The 20,642-nt window shown below is 36.4% G+C and overlaps 1 protein-coding gene across 1 annotated transcript in view; it reads left to right on the top strand.

The window, feature by feature from the left end:
- Positions 1 to 17,904, top strand: part of NLRP14 (NLR family pyrin domain containing 14) — a 52,435-nt gene extending 34,531 nt beyond the window's left edge. Inside the window, exons 7-12 of the mRNA XM_032168033.2 lie at positions 4,195 to 4,365; positions 4,798 to 4,968; positions 6,429 to 6,599; positions 8,948 to 9,118; positions 16,886 to 17,056; positions 17,772 to 17,904. Coding sequence (XP_032023924.1) covers positions 4,195 to 4,365; positions 4,798 to 4,968; positions 6,429 to 6,599; positions 8,948 to 9,118; positions 16,886 to 17,056; positions 17,772 to 17,904 — 988 coding nt within the window. The remainder of the gene's footprint in view (positions 1 to 4,194; positions 4,366 to 4,797; positions 4,969 to 6,428; positions 6,600 to 8,947; positions 9,119 to 16,885; positions 17,057 to 17,771) is intronic.
- Positions 17,905 to 20,642: the final 2,738 nt, after the last annotated feature.

Below are 20,642 nucleotides of genomic sequence, written 5' to 3'. Positions count from 1 at the left end.
TATAAAGTATATATATATATATATATATACTTTAAAATATTAGTGTAAGTAATATGTCTACAGGAGAATTGTAGGATACTTAGGAAATTATTTAATTTAGACTTCTCATGAAAGAAATACAGAACTTTTTGTGGTCTAAAAAGCCATCATTTGTATTTTTTTCTGAGAGGATTTTGTATTTTTTTACTTTCACTTTTGTATTTTCAATTTTTGTAGGTACATAGTAGGTGTGTATACTTATGGGTTACATGCAATATTTTGATACAAGCATGCAATGCATAATAATCATATCAAGGTAAATGGAGTATCTAACACCTCAAGCATTTATCCTTTGTATTAAACAATCCAAGTATACTCTTTTAGTTATTTTAAAATGTACAATTATTTTTTACTATAGTCACCCTGTTGTCCTAGCAAATACTCAGTCTTATTCATTATTTCTAATTATTTTTTGTACCCATTAATGATCCCCCTCTTCCCCTGTTTCCCCCACTACGCTTCCTAGCCTCTGATAACCATCATTCTACTCTCTATCTCCATGAATTCAATTATTTTCATTTTTCACTCCCACAAATAAGTGAGAACATGGAAAGTTTGTCTTTCTGTGCCTGGCTTATTTCACTTAATATAATGATCTCCAGTTCTATCCATGTTGTTGCAAATGACAGGATCTCATTCTTTTTTATGGCTGAATAGTAGTCCATTGTGTATATGTGCCACATTTTCTTTATCCATTCGCCTTTTGATGGACATTTAGGTTGCTTCCAAATCTTGGCTATTGTGAACAGTGCTGCAGTAAACATGGGAGTGCAGGTATCTCTTCAATACACTGATTTTCTTTCTTTTGGGTATATACTCCACAGTGGAATTGCTGGATCATATGGTAGCTCTAGTTTTGGTTTTTTGAGGAACCTCCAAACTGTTCTCCATAATAGTTGTGTTAATTTACACTGCTACTAACAGTGTATGAGGGTTCCTTTTTCTCCACATCCTCACCAGCATTTGTTATTGACTGAATTTTGGATAGGTCATTTTTACTGGAGTGAGGTAATTTCTCATTGTAGTTTTGATTTACATTTCTCTGATTATTAATGATGTTGAGCACCTTTGCATATGCCATTTGTATGTCTTCTTTTGAGAAATGTCTATTCAGCTCTCTTGCCCATTTTAATTGGATAATTAGATTTTTTTTTCCTGTAGTGTTGTTTGAACTCCTTATATAATATATTCTCGTTATTAACCCCTTGTCAAATGGGTAGTTTGCACATATTTTCTTCAATTTCATGGGTTGTCTGTTCACCTTATTGATTGTTTCTTTTGCTGTGCAGAAGCTTTTTAACTTGATATGAGCCCATTTGTCCACTTTTGCTTTGGTTGCCTATGCTTGTGGGGTATTACTCAAGAAATCTTTGCCCAGTCCAATGTCCTGGATCATTTCCCCTATGTTTTATTTTAATAGTTTAATAGTTTGAAGTCTTAGATTGAAGTCTTTAATCTACTTTGATTTGATTTTTGTATATGTTGAGAGATAGGAGTCTAGTTTCCTTCTTTTACATATGAATATCCAGTTTTCTCAGCACCATTTCCTAAAGAGACTGTCCTTTCCGCCATATGTGTTCTTGGCACTTTTGTCAAAAATGAGTCCACTGTAGATGTGTAGGTTTATCTCTGCATGTTGTATTTTTATTTATCATTGTGGTAAAATCAGTATCTCAAATTACAGAGCCAATTAATTTATCTGATGATTCACCTTGGTTTAGAATAGGCCCATGAAGCCTGTTAGTGGAAATGCTCCTTCTCTTGGAAATATCATTCCTCTGTCACCTGCAGTACATTTATGTTGATCCTTAGAAACAGCTCCTGCAACTACATAGCTTCAGCAACAACTCTCCTGTTATCTTTCAATTTCTAATTCATATCAGAAAAATAATCTCATACTCAAAAAACAAAAAAAAAATACGAAGTTCTTGAGCAACCTGGAAATTACACAGCAGACATTTTCAGAAGGGAAAAATACATTCACACAGCTTCTTTGAGTTCCTGGGAGTTCATCTTCAGGAGTTAGCAGTTCCTCTTTACTGAGGAATGGCCCCTTTTTCAGGTAATGGCAGTTTTCTGATTCTTGTTTGCTAGCAGGACAGGAGAACTTACTCCAACAGGGCTCAACTCATAAAGAAAGCTCCAGCGTCTTGCATCAGTTAAAATCCTACCCTGACCAACTCTCAAACCAGAGCTTATTCTAGGTAGATGGAACATGGGTTCTCTAAGTCAACAGCATCTGTACCATCTTATGGACCTATACCGAGTAACAGCTGGTCAGCGCTACAGATAGCAAGCAATAAGGACAACAAAAACATTTATAACTTGCTTACTTTTAAGGAGCTTTGGGCTTTGGAAATTTTTAGCCAAGGGTGTCGTTTCGGTATTAAGAGGAGGTCGTGCAGGCTCTTAAGAAGGACCTAAATACAAGTGATAAGCTAATCTGTCTCCTGTTTTGCTGGCTTATATTTAGGGGTCAGTTTGGAGCCGTAATCCTCAGCTTTTGGCTTCGCTTTTGATTGAATCACTGGTGATTGATGTTATATATTAATACAGGTGAGGAAAAACCTCCAAACTCTAGAAAACTAGGAAAGAGTTATATTTTTTATTACTTTATACATGTGAGAGGAGAGTGTTAATGATTTTTTTTCTGATTTGAAAAAATCTTTCCAATATTTATAAAATTTAGGAATTCAGAAATATCAATGTGAATATTACAAGAGTGACACAAAGTAAGACAATTGATAAAAATTACAGACTTAATAGTAGGTAAGGGTTGTCTTCACAAGGCATAGCAATAATTTCTAAAGTCCAGGTATCTTATAAGATTTCATTATTATAATAAGACAAAATCATTCTTATAAAAGATTTCCTGATTTGTAATACTCTCTGCTTTTCTTTGCAGCTGCAAGGGAAAGAGGGAACATTTATTTTAATGAGGCTAAGATTTCATACATAAAGAGTTAGGCAGTCCCATAGCTGAAATTCTATTAGCACAAATATAAAAAAATGAAATCTCAAGAAACTCATAATATGGGAAGGATAAGAGAAAATGAACTATCAAGCATTTAATATTTATATCTACAGTTAGAAACATTTAAAAATGTTTTCAATACCATTTTTCCTTCATAAGTGGGATATATTTTCTTTCATTTTTGTTCTGTTTTGCTTCCAAGATTTGGAAGCAACCTAAATGTCCATCAAAAGGTGAATGGATAAAGAAAATGTGGTACATATACATTTGTGTCCAGAAACTTCCAAGTAATTTTTAACTTAAGATGATTATTAGTTATGGGTTAGTGCAAAAGTAATTGTGGTTTTGAGCAAGCTGAGCTTTTTCAGCCTTAGGCCATGTTCTAGGTCATCTATTAAGATCTAATTCTGGGCTTAGGAGGAAGCGTCTCCGTTCCTTCCTCTATAGACCCTGATTTTGATGAAGAGAAACAATTCTTGAATGACTCAAGTTGGTAAGTCTTTGATTATAAAGGAATACCCAGAGAAACTCCAAATACCAGAAATACTGCTGCTGCTGCTGCCTGACTCATTACAAAGGGTTAGTATTACTCCCGACCATGTACAAGGCACAGGTTGTCTCTAAATATGAGTCTCTCTACATGTACTTTTTCTGTTTCTCTTCCTTTTAATCTTTAGAAACTATTTTGTTTTATTTATAATTTACTTATTGTTTTTCACTCTTAAGGACTGGATTCCTCAGAAAACACAGGCTCATGAATAAATGAGCTCATGGGAGACACAGCTTTTGCTCCCAACTTCCTGTCCATTTCTGTTCTATTTCAGAAGTCAGAGTGTAGAATACAGTCATCCTTCAAGCCATATCTTCCAAGTTGTAGTTAGCGGAAATTTCTCCCAGACTAAAAAATATTATCATTTAAAGATATTTTTGAATGCTCTCAAATATATTTTCATAGGGAATTAAGGGGGTGGGAATGTGATAAACAATCTCCTTCCCTTCCTTCCTTAACTCTGTCAGAGCCTTATGCTTTAGTTAAATAACTTTTTTTCTATGTAGAGAAGTTGGATTTTTCAGGCAAGATTCCAAAGATTAGGAAACTTCCTACCTTCAGGATCGGTGGGTGTTGGTTGTAATTCTTCTCTAAGGAGTGGTCATTCCTCTTTTTCTGTGTTGTTTTCCAGGTTGGAATCCTGCAACCTAACTGTATTTTGTTGTCTAAATATATCTAATGCTCTCATCAGAAGCCAGAGCCTGATATTTCTGAATCTGTCAACCAATAATCTGTTGGATGATGGAGTGCAGCTTTTGTGTGAGGCCTTAAGACATCCAAAGTGTTATCTAGAGAGACTGTCGTGAGTGTTTCTGTTTTGTTTTCTGTAGAGTCATTTTGCTTGGTTCTGCGTAGCTTAATTGTGATCTGATAGGGAAACTGCTTGGGTCTTGAAACTAACTGGCTCGTTTGTCAATCCTGAATAAGCTCTACATGCATCCCCCTTTTCTTCCTCTACTTCCCTCTCTTTTACTTCACTTTTAGACCTATCATTTTTTTCTGATTGACCTCTTTATTTTCATTCTTTTCTAAGCTTCCCCTCTCCCCTTCCATGTTTTGTTTCATCATATCCTGCACACAGCTGCAATGGAATTCATAATTTAAATAGGTTTGTTGAGGTTAATTTTATAGTCGAGGTATGGGGTTTATAAGCACCACTGATTTCCCTGTGAAGGAGAAGAGAAGCATGGGCTTTGGGAATTGACAGATCCCTTCTCATCTCTTTCTCTTTCAGCTTAGAAAGCTGTGGTCTCACAGAGGCTGGCTGTGAGGATCTTTCTTTGGCTCTCATCAGCAATAAAAGACTGACACATTTGTGCTTGGCAGACAACGTCTTGGGAGATGGTGGAGTAAAGCTTATGAGTGATGCCCTGCAACATGCACAATGTACTCTGAAGAGCCTTGTGTAAGTGTCTTCAAGTTTCTATCCTTAATATATATTGTACATTTTGAAATATGTTTAAAATAGTAAAATGTTATGAACACATTCTGTCCCTTGCTTTTTCCCTGTTACCCTTAATGAAGAAGGTGAAAGTAATATTAATAATTGCCATTTATTGTGTCCTAACTCTACACTGGATCTTGTGTTAAACATGCTTAATCTGCAAAATAGAACCTGATGGTGTCAAATTGGCCATCTGATTTTGAGGGGCCTCACTCTACAAATGAGGAATGTGAGCCTTAGGGAGATAATGCACCTTGCTTAATATCTCACAAGAAAATGATGAATTCAGAACTAAAGCCTACCACTTATCCTAGTCTATAATCTGAGCTCAGAACAGAAATACAGCACTCTTTTGTATGTCTGAATCACATTGTAATTATTCTATTCATTTTTGTTAGATAATTTTCTAAACATTGAATTAATAAACCAAGGTTTTAATTTGGTCAAATATGGTTAAATTGCCTTCCAGATAGATTGTTTATATTCCCAGCAGCAGTCTAGGGACCTGCACTTTAACACCCTCATTGGACATCTACAATCTTTTTGACCTGTATTAATTAAATAGTTGAAAAGTAACTTTTAAAGTAATTTAAATCTTGAGCATCTTTTCAAATATTTTTGGCCTTTTATGTTTAGGAATTTCCTCTTCATAGGCTGTTTTTTTCTGATGTTTTCTATTATATATGTTATATCTTATAGTTATTAATATCACATATACATTATTATTTTTTATGTATTACAAACAATTTTCTTAGCATGTTGCTTTATTTCTAACTTTCTTTATGGTCATTTTTAGAATAGATAAGTTTAAAATTTTTTGTGATGTCAAATTCTGCCTCATGACCTCAAGAAGTTTTGTCATAATTGGAAGTACCTTTCTTTTTTAAAAAAATACACATATGCCATCTCATACTCTTTATGGTAAAATTTTAACATTTACATGTTAAATTATTCCAAATTTATTTTGTTATAAGGCTTAAACTTATTTTCCCCTATATATCAGATCTATTGTGCAAAAGCAATAATGCCATAATATGGATTTTCCTTACTGTTTGAAAATGCCGCTTCTACTACGTACAAAGGGTACTTATTTATTATGATTACTCTTATTCTACTCCATCTGCCTGTTATTCTAGTCCATGGAGCTACTTCTGCAATGGAGTACTATGTATATGTGTAATGTAATGAGGTTAACGTTTAATTTATTGTAAGAAAAATGCTGAAGAATATGAATCTAGTTTGTAACCCAATTTGATGTATATCTGTTTCCCAAGTGAGACAGGCTGGCAGTGAGGGTGTTTCATCTGAGATGGAATGTTGGCAAATAGATAAGGGATCAAATCATGAAATCTCTTCAAAGAAAGAAATTTCTAGACAGTACAGCAATGATTCCATCTTTCTTCACCTTGTCCTTCCTGTAGGCTGAGGCGTTGCCATTTCACTTCATTTAGCAGTGAATATCTGTCAACTTCTCTTCTACACAACAAGAGCCTGACGCATCTGGATCTAGGATCAAACTGGCTACAAGACAATGGAGTGAAGCTTCTGTGTGATGTCTTTCGGCATCCAAGCTGTAATCTTCAGGACTTGGAGTAGGTTTTCTGTTGCTTTACTTTTGTGTAGTTTCAACAACAGAGTGTCTGGGGAAATACAGAAAGAAAGGCTGAGAACCGAGTATCTATTAGAGAAAAGAATATACAGCTGATTTTCCCTCTCTTTTCTGCCTGAGACAAGCTGGGGAAGTCTGCTCATCAGATTTTTAAAAATAATTACCATAGTAATTCTAGTAAACTTTCCTCAGGTAATGAGGACCAGAGGCATCAGGCTGAACAGTGGCCATTTTATTCTTTCCTTGGTTGTGCCCCAGTGAATCTACTGTGTGTCCTCTACTTTTAATCCAGAAGCTGAAATTGTTCTATACTAGTTTTTCTCTTAGATTTATATTTAAACTCAGGTTTATAATTAGGTCAACTTTCAAAGAAATTGGGAAGGGGATTTTTACAATATCGTACAATCTATTGCTGAACAGTAGCCATTTTATTCTTTCCTTGGTTGTGCCCTAGAGAATCTACTGTGTGTCCTCTACTTTTATCCATGAAGCTGAAATTGTGCTCTACTAGTTTTTCTTTTAGATTTATATTTAAACTCAGGTTATAATTAAGTCAACTTTCAAATAAATGGAAAGGGGATTTTTAACAATATCCTACACATTTTTAAACTCCAACCATTTTCATTAATATTATGTTTTCTCAGTCTGTGAGCAGATATGCATACATATCCATTGCATGTGTATACATAATTGTGATTGCTTTATGGACATGATTTGGGATTTCCTTTTCACTTGATAGTATTTCAGAAATACATTTATCAAGGTGTGCATGCTGAGAATAAAAAAAAATAAATTTAAATACTTATTTCAAATTATTTTCTTGATTATTTTAATGACTGTATGATATTTAGTATTTCATTGCATAAATACTTTGGCCAGCATGAATCAAAACAGAGGCATCACTTAGCAATCGCAGCTCACTTTCCTACCAGGGCCTCCCAAGTGACCAGTAACTTTTGTGAGTCATTAATGGTCTAACCCCAACATAGTTTTTCAGATCTATAAAGTCAAGCTCTTTGGTAGACCCAGAAGTATTTGTCTTAACCAGACTGACTCATGATAACTAAACTTCCAAATGAACATGGCACATGGATACATATGTAACAAACCTGCACATTGTGCACATGTACCCTAAAACCTAAAGTATAAAATAATAAAATAAAATAAAATAATAGTTTAATGTGACACCTATAAACACGAAGGCAATTACACTGTAGGGTTCAATAAATACGTTTACTTTAGGAAAATGTAGATGATATGGGTTACTATGTGATTCTCTGGAATTTCGTTGATCATTATTCAACTGGAAGACAAAGTTTTACTTAATGGATGTTGTTAAATCCAATGTCTTCATTTAACTACAGACGTATAATTTCTAAGTGACCTATATACTCAAGGTCTTTGCTAGCCCACTTTCTGTCCTTAGCATTGCTATAAACAAAGCTGTACTTTCTTAGTTACCTTCCAAAGCCTCTATGCAGACCATGTCAATTCTCTTAACCAATATTTTCAACCAATATGAACTAGATGCTGAGGGAACTAAAAGTCACTAAGGTGATGCTTTTGTCCCCAAATAACATAAAATGCTGATAACAGGGAAATAAATATAAAGCAAATTACAATATATTCCATATGTTGTTATAAGGATATGACAACAGTCTCAGGGATTAAGGCTGGGACTTCTCAGTGGAGACAGAGTTACTTTAGGCTAGAGAAATGGTGAAGATTCTGTTATGTGGGGATATGCTAAACAGAAGGAAAGGAGAGAGAATAAAGAGAAACAACAACAAATATGGTTTAGTTGGAGAAAAATGCATGTGTATGGTTAGAGAATAATGGGACAAAATATGGAAAGAGAAAGCTTGAGGCCAGATTGTGAGTGCTCTTGAATACCATGCAAAAGGACCTGGAATAAATATCTTTTTATATGTAGCTTTCTTCTTTGAAGATAATACTTTGAGATAGATTCCAGGAAACTTTTTTCACTTAAAGATATATTAAAAACTGAAAGCACAGAGATCTATTGGTTCCTTGGGAAAGTTTATATTCATTTTTTTAAGTATTGGTAAAAATAAATGTTTATACCCTTGATTTTTAAAGCTCTGTAGATAACCTGTTTGCGGAAGAAAACAGTTTTACCTGCTGGTTTCTTCTGATCATTAAAAAATCCCATCGTTTTTACTGATAAGTTAGACCCTCCCATGTATGTCCTGGATTGTAGATACAAAAGAGTGAGAAAAGAGGTTCAAATACCTGGATGTATCTCCTAGGAGGAAACTTATTTAGCCTCACAACCGGAAGGATTCACTTTTCCTATTGTAATTCTTACAGATTGATGGGCTGTGTTCTCACTAATGCATGTTGTCTGGATCTGGCTTCTGTTATTCTGAACAACCCAAACCTGAGGAGCCTGGACCTTGGGAACAACGATTTGCAGGATGATGGAGTGAAAATTCTATGTGACGCTTTGAGATATCCAAACTGTAACATTCAGAGGCTCGGGTGAGTTCATAGTTTTCCATTAGGAAAATGATGCCTATTTGGTAGCTAGTATAGCTAGAAGATATTTAGTGTATGGAGAGAGGATAAAAACTAAATGGGGCTAAAAGGTAAGTTACTCTCAGAAATAAGAATCTAAATTTCAAATAAATGGATCAATGTACTGCATGTTCTTTAGTATAGAAGCCATATTTCACATTTCTTTGAGTCCCCTTTAGTACCTTGGACAGACACTTAGTACCCAAGTGGTACCTGGTTTGGGTCTTCCATGTTCTGTCATCCTTCAGATAGTCTACTTGTCTTTGAATTAATTTTTTTATTAAATTGAAGATTTTTACTAATTATCTTCTATCTGTAAAATACTATGTTCTTAAGGAGCTTGTAATAAAATCACATTCTGTGTTGTGGACATTTCTTATATTCAATTCTGTATTTAGATTTTTATTTAATTTTGAACTGATATTGGCTAGTACATTTTCACTTACACAACATGAATTATTCATCTCAGGGTCAAGAATTGTGCTCTGTGTGTGGGAAGCTCAGACTTAATGACATGTATCATCCTTTAGAAATTTAACAGTCTTCCAGAGAAATCTCCCCTGACTCTTCCAAGAAAATGAAGCTTTTATAGTTCCATTGACTATATATTTTTATAATGGCAGTGATGATGATGTAATTGTTAGGTCTGAGTTTTAATTTTATCCTACTTAAAACCTAATAAATTCACCGGTTACTGTTTCATGGATGCTGGCCAAAAAACAAAACCAAACCCACAAGACTCTTATCAGAGACAAAGGACTTTATTGCTTGTAGCAGAGCAAGAGCATGAGTATTAGCATGTTTGTGTCAGTTCCTTTTGTCCCCCAAGTCTCACAGGGCTGATGAAGAGGGTGCAGATGGATGCCTGCACATGCAACATTGAGATTGAGAGACCTAGGATTTTACAGGAGGCAGTAATAAGCCTGCTCTTTGTCCCTCAAGGTTGCTCATTACAAACACAACCCTGGAAAATGGCCCAGGTAAAGCGTTGTCAGGGCCTTGCATTTTTGTTAGCAAACATGTAGTGGAGAGAAAGACCTATGGAAGAATATCTCCCCAAAATATCTACCCCTTGTTTCTATGCAGTAAAATCTTGGCTTCTGGTGAATTTTCACATAAATATGCTACTCCATTGGCCACTCTGATTAACAGAGACTGAGACCAAATCTGTTCAATTAATCTCATCTACCATTTAATTAAGGCTACTAATAACACAACTCCAAGCATGGGATGAGCCCAACTTGTAGGATTGATTTCAAACATTCCCACAGGGGTCTGACTCAGTCAACTGAGTAAGTCCCAGGAAGGACTACTAGGTCTTTTATGCATTAGAATCCATACAAGGGAGTCTAAAATGACCTGCCATTCTTTGGTATCACTGGCAATAAATAAATAAAGATGGGCCAAAAGCAGCCCTCCTCCCCAGTAAAGAGACAGCATCCACTCTTCCCCACATGCAAACATATAACTGAAAGGAGTAGAGGTCACTCTAATTTTGGATTTGCTGTTATATTTTATTTGGTTAGCCATTGCACTAGTTTGGTTAAGCCAGGTGAGCAGTCTCACTGGTAGTTGTAGCTGCCTCATTCTCATACGTGGTATATTCCAAGGCTGTTCTGGCATCGAGAGAAGCTTGCAGATTTGTACCGAATTGAAACAAGGCTGTGCTAGTGATTGTGTTTGTATACATATTATAAGGTTCCACATTAGGAGGTTGCTATTGATGGCATCAGGCACAGCAAAGTAGTTCAGGACTTGCTATGTCTACATGAGATTTTCTATTTTCATAGTGTATAGACAGGCATGACAAACCAGGCCGTGGGTCAGTCTGTCAGCGGCATTTGCTGCTTAGACTCCACAGACCACATAATTATTTTGCCAGGCCGAAGTGTTGGATCTAGGAGAAAAAAGAGAGCATGAATTGTTCTCCTCACTCTCCACACATCCAGGTTCTAAGGTGTTCTGTTCCAAATATTGTTGCTGCTCTTCCCCTACACCGATGAAATCAGTCTGTCCCATCCCGATGGCTAGAACTTCACCTATTATCCAATTATCCTTTACTTGCATGGAGACCTTTGGTCTGGAGGAATCATACAAATGGGAGAGAGAGAAAAGCATCTTTATAATATTTACAGAAACCCATTATATCTTATACATTATATACCAATTCTGTATTATCTCTGAAATATCAAAGGCAAATTATGAAGCTTTGGAGCCTCTCATCTACCTTTTAAAAATATAGGTGGCTGTAAAGTTCAATTTTATAATTTTCCCATATACTCTTTTTTTCCAGCAAAAAGTATTGAAATTTTTCTCCCCTCTGCTTGGTAGGGACATCTTTGTTATAAACCACATTTTCATTGGTGTGTAGACCTGTTCCTGGGTTCTGTTTTCTTTTCCACTGACCTGTTTGTAATTTCCAGTTCTAACAATGCTGTGTTAATTAATATAGCTCTATAATAAGCCCTGATACCCACTACAGCAATTCTTCCCATCTTCTTAAAGAGAATTTTGGCTCTCCTTCCCCTTTACATTTGCGAATAAATTGGAAATATCAACTTATCAAGTTACATACATACATACTGCCCCCCAACGTACCTATATGTTGGTGTATTGAATCGAATTGCATTAAATCTATCAGTGAGTCTCCTGATACACCAAAAAGACATATCTCATTTATTTAGGTCTATCAATAAAGCTTAGTAATTTTTTCTTGAGTGGTCTTGTATTTTGTTACTGGTTAACTTTATTCCAAAGTGCTTGCTATATTTCATGCTGTTGTAAATGATTGTTTTATTTTTTCATTGTGTTTATACATAGAAACATAGGAGTTTTTAAAGTTGGTTTCTTATCCAATAGCCTGCCACATTCTCTTGCTTATTCTAGTTGCTAATTTGTAGATACTTTTGTATTTTTTAGGTATACAATCACATCATTTGGGAATAATACAATGTAGTTGTTTTTTCCTTTTCTGTTCTTATATTCTTTTTTCATTTTTTACATGCCTTAGTAACTGTTAATATATGTGATATAATGTTAATATGTCTGGGGATAATGAACTTTCATATGTTGTTCACAATGTTTAAAGCACAACTTCAGTGGTTCACCAATTTATCAATTTAAGGAAATTGCCTTCTACACCTAGTTTTCTAGGAGTATTCTTTTTCTTTTTTTAAATTATACTTTAAGTTCTGGGATACATGTGCAGAATGTGCAGGTTTGTCACATAGGTATACACGTGCCACGGTGGTTTGCTGCACCCATCAACCCATCATCTATATTAAGTATTTCTCCTAATGCTATCCCTCTGCTATCCTCTCATCCCCCAACAGGCCCTGGTATGTGATGTTCCCCTCTGTGTGTCCATGTGTTCTCATTGTTCAACTCCCACTTACAAGTGAGAAGATGGGATGTTGGATTTTCTGTTCTTGTGTTAGTTTGCTGAGAATGATGGTTTCCAGCTTCATCCATGTCCCTGCAAAGGATGTGAACTCATCCTTTTTTATAGCTGCATAGTATTCCATGGTGTATATGTGCCACATTTTCTTTATCCAGTCTATCACTGATTGGCATTTGGGTTGGTTCCAAGCTTCTGATATTGCGAATGGTGCTGCAATAAACATACATGTGCGTGTGTCTTTATAGTAGAATGATTTCTAATCCTTTGGGTGTATACCCAGTAATGGGATTGCTGGATCAAATGTTATTTCTGGTTCTAGATCCTTGAGGAATTGCCACACTGTCTTCCACAATGGTTGAACAAATTTACACTCTCACCAACAGTGTAGAAGTGTTCCTGTTTCTCCACATCCTCTCCAGCATCTGTTGTTTCCTGACTTTTTAATGATAACCATTCTAACTGGCATGAGATGGTATCTCACTGTGGTTTTGATTTGCATTTCTCCAATGGCCAGTGATGATGAGCTTTTTTTCATATGTTTGTTGGCCACATAAATGTTTTCTTTTGAGAAGTGTCTGTTCATATCCTTTGCCCACTTTTTGATGGGGTTGTTTTTTTCTTGTCAGTTTGTTTAAATTCCTTGTAGATTCTGAATATTTGTCAAATGGATAGATTGCAAAAACTTTCTCCCATTATGCAGGTTGCCTGTTCACTTTGATGGTAGTTTCTTTTGCTGTACAGAAGCTCTTTAGTTTAATTAGATCCCATTTGTCAATTTTGGCTTTGTCGCCATTGCTTTTGGTGTTTTAGTCATGAAGTCTTTGTCCATGCGTATGTCCTGAATGATATTGCCTAGGTTTTCTTGTAGGGTTTTGATGGTTTTAGGTCTTATGTTTAAGTCTTTAATCCATCTTGAGTTAATTTTTGTATAATGTGTAAGGAAGGGGTCCAGTTTCAGTTTTCAGCATATGGCTAGCCAGTTTTCCCAACACCATTTATTAAATAGGGAATCCTTTCCCCATTGCTTGTTTTTGTCAGGTTTGTCAAAGGTCAAATGGTTGTAGGTGTGTGGTGATATTTCTGAGGCCTTTGTTCTGTTCCATTGGTCTATATATCTGTTTTGGTACCAGTACCATGCTGTTTTGGTTACTGTAGTCTTGTAGTATAGTTTGAAGTCAGGTAGCATGATGGCTCCAGCTTCGTTCTTTTTGCTTAAGATTGTCTTGGCTATACGGGCTCTTTTTTGGTTCCACATGAAATTTAAAGTAGTTTTTTCTAATTCTGTGAAGAAAGTCAATAGCAGCTTGATGGGGATAGCATTGAATCTATAAATTACTTTGAGCAGTACGGCCATTTTCATGATACTGATTCTTCCTATCCATGAGCATGGAATATTTTTCCATTTGTTTGTGTCCTCTGTTATTTCCTTGAGCAGTGGTTTGTAGTTGTTGAAGAGGTCCTTCACATCCCTTGTAACTTGTGTTCCTAGGTATTTTATTCTCTTTGTAGCAATTGTGAATGGGAGTTCACTCATGATTTGGCTCTCTGTTATTGGTGTATAGGAATGCTTGTGATTTTTGCACATTGATTTTGTATCCTGAGACTTTGCTGAAGTTGCTTATCCTTGAAGAATTGTGCCAAATGTGATGAATCACATCGATATAATATGCATTATATCAACCTTGCATTTTTGGAGTAAAACCAACTTGGACATATCTCCTATGTACATTGTGTAATTTACTTTGTTAATGTTAGTATTAGTGACAGCATTTAACCATTTTTTTCATAATGGAGATAGGTTATAATTTCTTTTGCAGTCTTCATCAAGTTTTTGTATCAAAATTACAGTATTTTCATGAGTTCAGGAGTATTCCTTATCTTTTAATTTCCTGAGAAGATTTTTGTAAGGTTGGAGTTATTTCTTCCTTGAATTTTGTAAAAATTTCTGGTGAAGCTGTCTAACCAGGAGTTTCTTTGTATGTAGGATTTTTGACTTCCGATTCAATTTTTTAAATAATTATTTAGGTTTTCTCTTTCTCATAGAGTACTTTTTGGTAATTATATATTGTTGATTTTATCTATTTCATTTAAATTTTAAAACTTATTGGCAAGCATCTAGTATTTTATTATTTGCTTAACTTCTTAATCATCTATAGTGATGTGTTTTTTCTCATTTCTGATATGGAATTTGACCCTTTTTTATTTTTTTATTCAAAGAACACAACATTGATCCACTCTGTTGTACATCTACATTCTATTTCATTAATTTCTGTTTTTATCTTATTTTTTTCTTGTACTTTCGTTGGGTTTATTTTACCATTTACTAAATTCTTGAGTTGGTTGCTTAGACATACATATTCCCTTTCTTCTTCTCCAACAAAGATATTTAAGGTTACAACTTCCCTTCAAATGACTGCATTAACTTAATCATAAAATTTTGATATTGTATGCAGTGTTTTTGTGATTTTTGAGTCCACAATATTTGTAAACTTCCCTAGAACTTTTTTCTTCAACTCATAGGTTATTTTTAAACATACTTCTTAATTTTCAAATATGATGCTTTTCTTTGTATATTCAGTCTGTAGAATTGTTGTCTGAGAACATATTGTGCATGAGTACAGTTCTTTGAAGTTTGTTGTCATTTGCTACATGACTTTTTAAACATACTTAAGGACATGAAAAATTGTTATTTCTAATTTAATTTTTATTTTTTCTAAGTACAGGGTCTTTTTCTTTCACCCAGGCTGGAGTGCAGTGATGTGATCATAGCTCACTGTAGACTTTAATCACCTAGGCAACTAAGCCTCCCAGCCTCACGAGTAGCTAGGACTACAGGTGTGCACTACCACGTCTGGCTATTTTTTTCTTCTTTTTTGGTAGAGATGAGGTCTTGCTCTGTTACCTAAGCTGGTCTTGAATTCCTGGCCTCAAGCTACTCTGTTCCCTTGGCCTCCCAAAGTGCTGGTATTACAGGTGCCAGCTACTGTGCCCAGGCAGTTGCAGTATGCTGTATCAGTTAATTAAGATTATTAATTCTGTTTAACTAAATTTTAGTGATTTTTTTTCCAGATAGTCAGTTACTGTGAAAAATGTTAAAATTTTCATTAAAATTCTAGATTTGAGTCTTTCACTTTGCAGTTCTGTTCGTTTCTGTCTTCTATATTTTGAGACTATAATTTGTGACTGAAAATATAAAATGATTATATTTCCTGGTGAATTCATGATAACACTTGGTTTTACGATGCTTTTTCCCCTAAGAAAGATTTTGTGTGATATTTACATACCCTGTCTCATAATTAGTGGGACCATCTCTTCATCACATAAATGTGATCACTTAACAAAAAAAAGTTTTGTATGCTCAGCATCTATATAGGTACTCAGTTGTTCAATGGCCAGGTAAACATAAGGTGAAAATTAGATTCAAATTGTTTAGGAGAATGTTAGATGCAGAAGGCTGAGTCTGACATACTTCCTCAGTTCATGTATATACTATTATCGGCTTGTGCAGAGGCCCTTGGCTGACGGATGGGTGGGTTGGTTAATTTATCTCCATTAGCCATTCTCTTTCCCACCTATAGGCAGCTGACCTAATGTATTCAAAATATGCCATATAATTGCATTTTTATTTGCATCAATGGCATGATGCTAGAGACCTTATTATATTTCTTGCTTGTTTTATTTTATTTTTTTGAGACGGAGTCTCGCTCTGTAGCTCAGGCTGGAGTGCAGTGGTGCAATCTCAGCTCACTGCAACCTCTGCCTCCTGGGTTCAAGCGATTCTCTTCCCTCAGCTTCCCAGGCAGCTGGGATTACAGGTGTATTCCACCACCCCCAGCTAATCTTTGTATCTTTAGTAGAGACGAGGTTTCACCATGTTGGGCTGGTTGGTCTCGAACTCCTGACCTCAGATGATCTGCCCACCTCAGCCTCCCAAAGTTCTGGGATTACAGGCATGAGCCACCATGCCTGGCCTATTCTTTGCTTTTTAAACACTCACTACCAAGCTTCCAATACCTAGTTATAGTGATGTATTTTTAGTGATGTTCAAGGATTCAACTGCTTCATAGTATTTTGTAACGTGCTTGCATATTTTATTTATTCCTTAATAATTATGAATTTGTAATTCATGATTTTGGAAGGGATAAGTTCAGCCTAGAAATATCTGGTAATAATGAATATTATAGATACTTATAGTCCTTGAATTTATACTAACTGTGCTCATTTTTTAAAGTTTCTGGAATTATCCTCCATTCTGAGTTCACAGATCTCTTGTGGGCTTTGTTGTGTCATCGAATAAATTCATTTTTATCTTTTGTCTCTCTTCTCTACAGGTTGGAATACTGTGGTTTGACATCTCTCTGCTGTCAAGATCTCTCCTCTGCTCTTATCTGCAACAAAAGACTGATAAAAATGAATCTGACACAGAATACCTTAGGATATGAAGGAATTGTGAAGTTATATAAAGTCTTGAAGTCTCCTAAGTGTAAACTACAAGTTCTAGGGTAAGTCTCCATTGGCTTCTCAGGGGGAGCATTTCCTGTAATGAGGGATTCGGGGAGCCACTCATTAATACAGGCCTCAGAATCAACCTAATTGTGTATCCTTGGGTATTTTCTAGACACTTATTTGTTTTTCTCTCATAGAACACTGAATTTTGAGAGACACAATATAGCATAGTAGTTAAATATTGAGCACCTGGAACCAGCCTAGATGAGTTTGAATTCTGACCCTACCACTTACTAAATGTTTAATTAAGGCTAGTCCCCCATCACTCTTTGTTTTGATTTGCTTATCAGTAAAATGGGTGAAATGATAAAATCTACCCATAAGGTTATCGTGAGGATCTGAGTCAATATAGGCCAAGTACTCAGAATGGTGCCTTGCATGATAATAAACAATAAATATGTTAGCTGTTTTCATTATTATCAGTAGTAATATTAATTTTGCTTGGATAGCAAAAGGCTCTTGGAGGATACTTTTTAATTTTAATTGGTTTCTCTTTCTCTTCTGTTAATTTATTCTATCTTCCTTCAACTGCTTTATCTCCCTCACTGTATCTCTCTCAGTTCCCTTCCCCACTCCTCACCCATGTTATAATATTATCTCTCTATTTTAACAGAACATTTTTTTTTCTCCTGAAATAAATCCCTTACAGAGAAACTGGAGGGCTGTAGGGAAATTGAATGCAGGAAAAGAGATGTTCCCTTGTTTTCTCAGGTTGTGCAAAGAGGCATTTGATGAGGAAGCCCAGAAGCTACTGGAAGCTGTGGGAGTTAGCAATCCACACTTAATCATTAAGCCAGATTGTAACTATCATAATGAAGATGTGTCTTGGTGGCGGTGTTTCTGATTTGAAGAAACTGACATTCCTTTAAAAATATAAATATAAATGCATACATACATAGATACATACCCAGACTTGGGTGCTTAGCTTCAGATACTCTATGCCCAGAGATAGTACACTTGGCAGCTGTCAGATACCATTCATCTACTTCTCTGTAAAATGTCTGTTCTACTTCACACAGTGGTTGAGAGGCTAAAATAAAATGAAAAGCATAAAACTCTCTGAAAAGTATGTTTTTAATTGGATACAGAGCTTAAGAATGCAGGTAAGGGAAGCCTGAATATGAGGCTGGAGGATGCAGACAGGGAAGATCAGTTAAAATGCCTTGTTTTTTCCTTACTTCCACTGACATGGCTTAGTTCACAGCCCCGCTATCTCTGGCACCTTTTATTAAAATGTGTCTCCATGTGTGTTCTTGGGATCACCAGTGTCAAGATCACTTGGGTATCTGTCTTAAAATGGAGATTCCTGAACCCCACACTAGACTTACCGAATCAGAATGGTCCTTAGAAACCAGCATTTTTGATAATTTCCCAGGCAAATTCTTAAGTATACTAATAGTTGAGGATCACTAGTTTCAATAGAAATGGGAGTATACTTCTACAGTGAACACTTTCTATAGCTTATTGTAAAGATAAGGAGGATTAATTTCCTTTAAGGGAATATAAGGTTATTTGGGCTAGAGCTAGAAACAGATTCTTTCATTTGGCAAAAGCATGACACAATAAATTTTTTGTGTGTGTGTGAAAGACTGTTCTGGTTATTGATCGTGTAACAAACTATCCCAAAACTTGGTGGCTTAAAACAATAATGATTTTATTAAATCTCATAACTTGGATTGGAATTCAGAAAGGGCCCAGCTGAGCATTTCTTATACTCCACATGGTATCACTTGGGGTCCCTTGGTGGTATTCACCTGGCAGCCAGATTGCTCTGGAGGCCCCAGATAACTTGTACATGTCTGCTACCTTGGCAGGGATGGATGAAAGGCTGGGTTGAGCCAGACCCCTCTTCCCGTTATCAGCCGGAAGTCTAGTGGTTCTCAGCAATTTTGGTCCTTGCCCCCTCAGAGGAAAGAATTCAACTGAGAGGCAGAAGTAGGTTTAAAGCAGAGGCAAAGTTTATTAAAGAAAGCAAAGTACACTTGGAAGAAATCAAGCAGGCCACTTGAGAGATTCAAGTGTCTCTCTTGATCCTTGGTTTGAGACTTTATACATTGACTCATCTTCCAGGCTCTTCTCCCCTGTTGATCCCTCCCTTGGGCAGGTTGTTGCTTGATTACCTGTGTGCAGTGGCCTGCCAGCACTTGTGAGGGGCCCTGTGTACAGTGTGTTTACTGAAGTTGTATGCATGCTCCCTTGGGATGATTTTTCCTTACTGGTTGAGCTCCCCCAGAGGAAGGTCATATACAGGTCAAAGTCCACCATCTTGCTCCCCTTTGCACACACTTGAAACTTTATCAGGGATTGCGGTTTGCTGACTTCAGGTGTTTTCTATCTGTTGGAGGAGTCCTTTCCCTCCTGGTGGCAGTTGTGGCCACTTATTGTCTCAGAGGGATAGTTTTATGCTCACCTGTCCTTCACCTGATGAGAGCCAGACATCTCTGGGGGCCCTCACTTGTCCTGCTCATTATCTCAGAGGAAAAGGTTTACAAGTGCTTGACTATGGCTCAAGAATTGCTTGGCATTCCTGGGGGCCCTCTCTCCTGCCCTGCTCTCATATCTGTCTAACTACCTACTCTAACATTGCTTGTAGTCTTAGGGCCTCTCCATGTGGTTTCTGCAGTGTGGGGATTCAGGATTTGAAAGGGCCAAGAGGAAGCTGCCAGTTACCTTAAAAGCTAGGCCCAGAAGTGGCATAAAGTCACGTCCATAATCTTCTATTAGTGAAAATAGTACAGGCCAGCTCAGATTCTAGGGCAATCAATTGTTGATGGGAGTAGTGTCAAAGAATTTGTGGCCTTCCTTAGTTCACCACAAACTTAATGTTTTTCTCCTTGTCTGTGGGAGAAAATAAAGCCTCTTAACTTATTGTAAGGCAAAAACCAACACTTTTTCTTTGATAATACTCAATTCCTGTGCAGTTCTGGTCACCAAAATGTGTGGGTTTTTACCACACCAAGCAATTTTCCAACACCAGCTGGGTGTCCTATAATTCAATTCTATTCTGACATTATCATCCTGGAGGTAGCATTGTATCCCACAGGTGAGGATCTCAGTCCCACAAGACTCTCCCCTATTTGAAGTACCAATTGCAAGTTCCAGGTTGTGACCTGTTCTTCTGACAAACCGGCCATAAGTCAGGGTTCCCACAACTCTCTTTTCCCTGGGTTCCATAATTTGCTAGGATGGCTCACAGAACTCAGGGAAATACTTTGCTTATGTTTACCCATTTATTATAAGAGAATATTTCAAATGATACAAATGAACAGCCATATGAAAGAGACACATAAGGCGAGGTTCGGAAGGTTCCCTGTGCATTTGGCTTGTGCTACCTTCTCAGCACATGGATGTGTTTAGCAACCAGGGAGCTCTCTGAATCCCATCTTTTTATGGAAGCTTCATTAGGTAGGCATGATTGATTAAGTCATTGGCCATTGTCATAAACTCAACCTTCAGCACCCCCTTGCTTCTTTGGAGGTCGGGATGGGGAGTGCTGAAAATTCCAACCCTTTAATCACGTGGTTGGTTCTCCTAGCAACCTGCCTGAAACTATCCAGGAACCTCCAGCTGCCAGCCATCTCA

This window comes from Hylobates moloch, unplaced genomic scaffold (assembly GCF_009828535.3).
Source record: "Hylobates moloch isolate HMO894 unplaced genomic scaffold, HMol_V3 SCAFFOLD_11, whole genome shotgun sequence".
In the NCBI taxonomy this organism is placed as follows: Eukaryota; Metazoa; Chordata; class Mammalia; order Primates; family Hylobatidae; genus Hylobates; species Hylobates moloch.
This window is presented reverse-complemented; position numbering and strand designations above follow the sequence as displayed.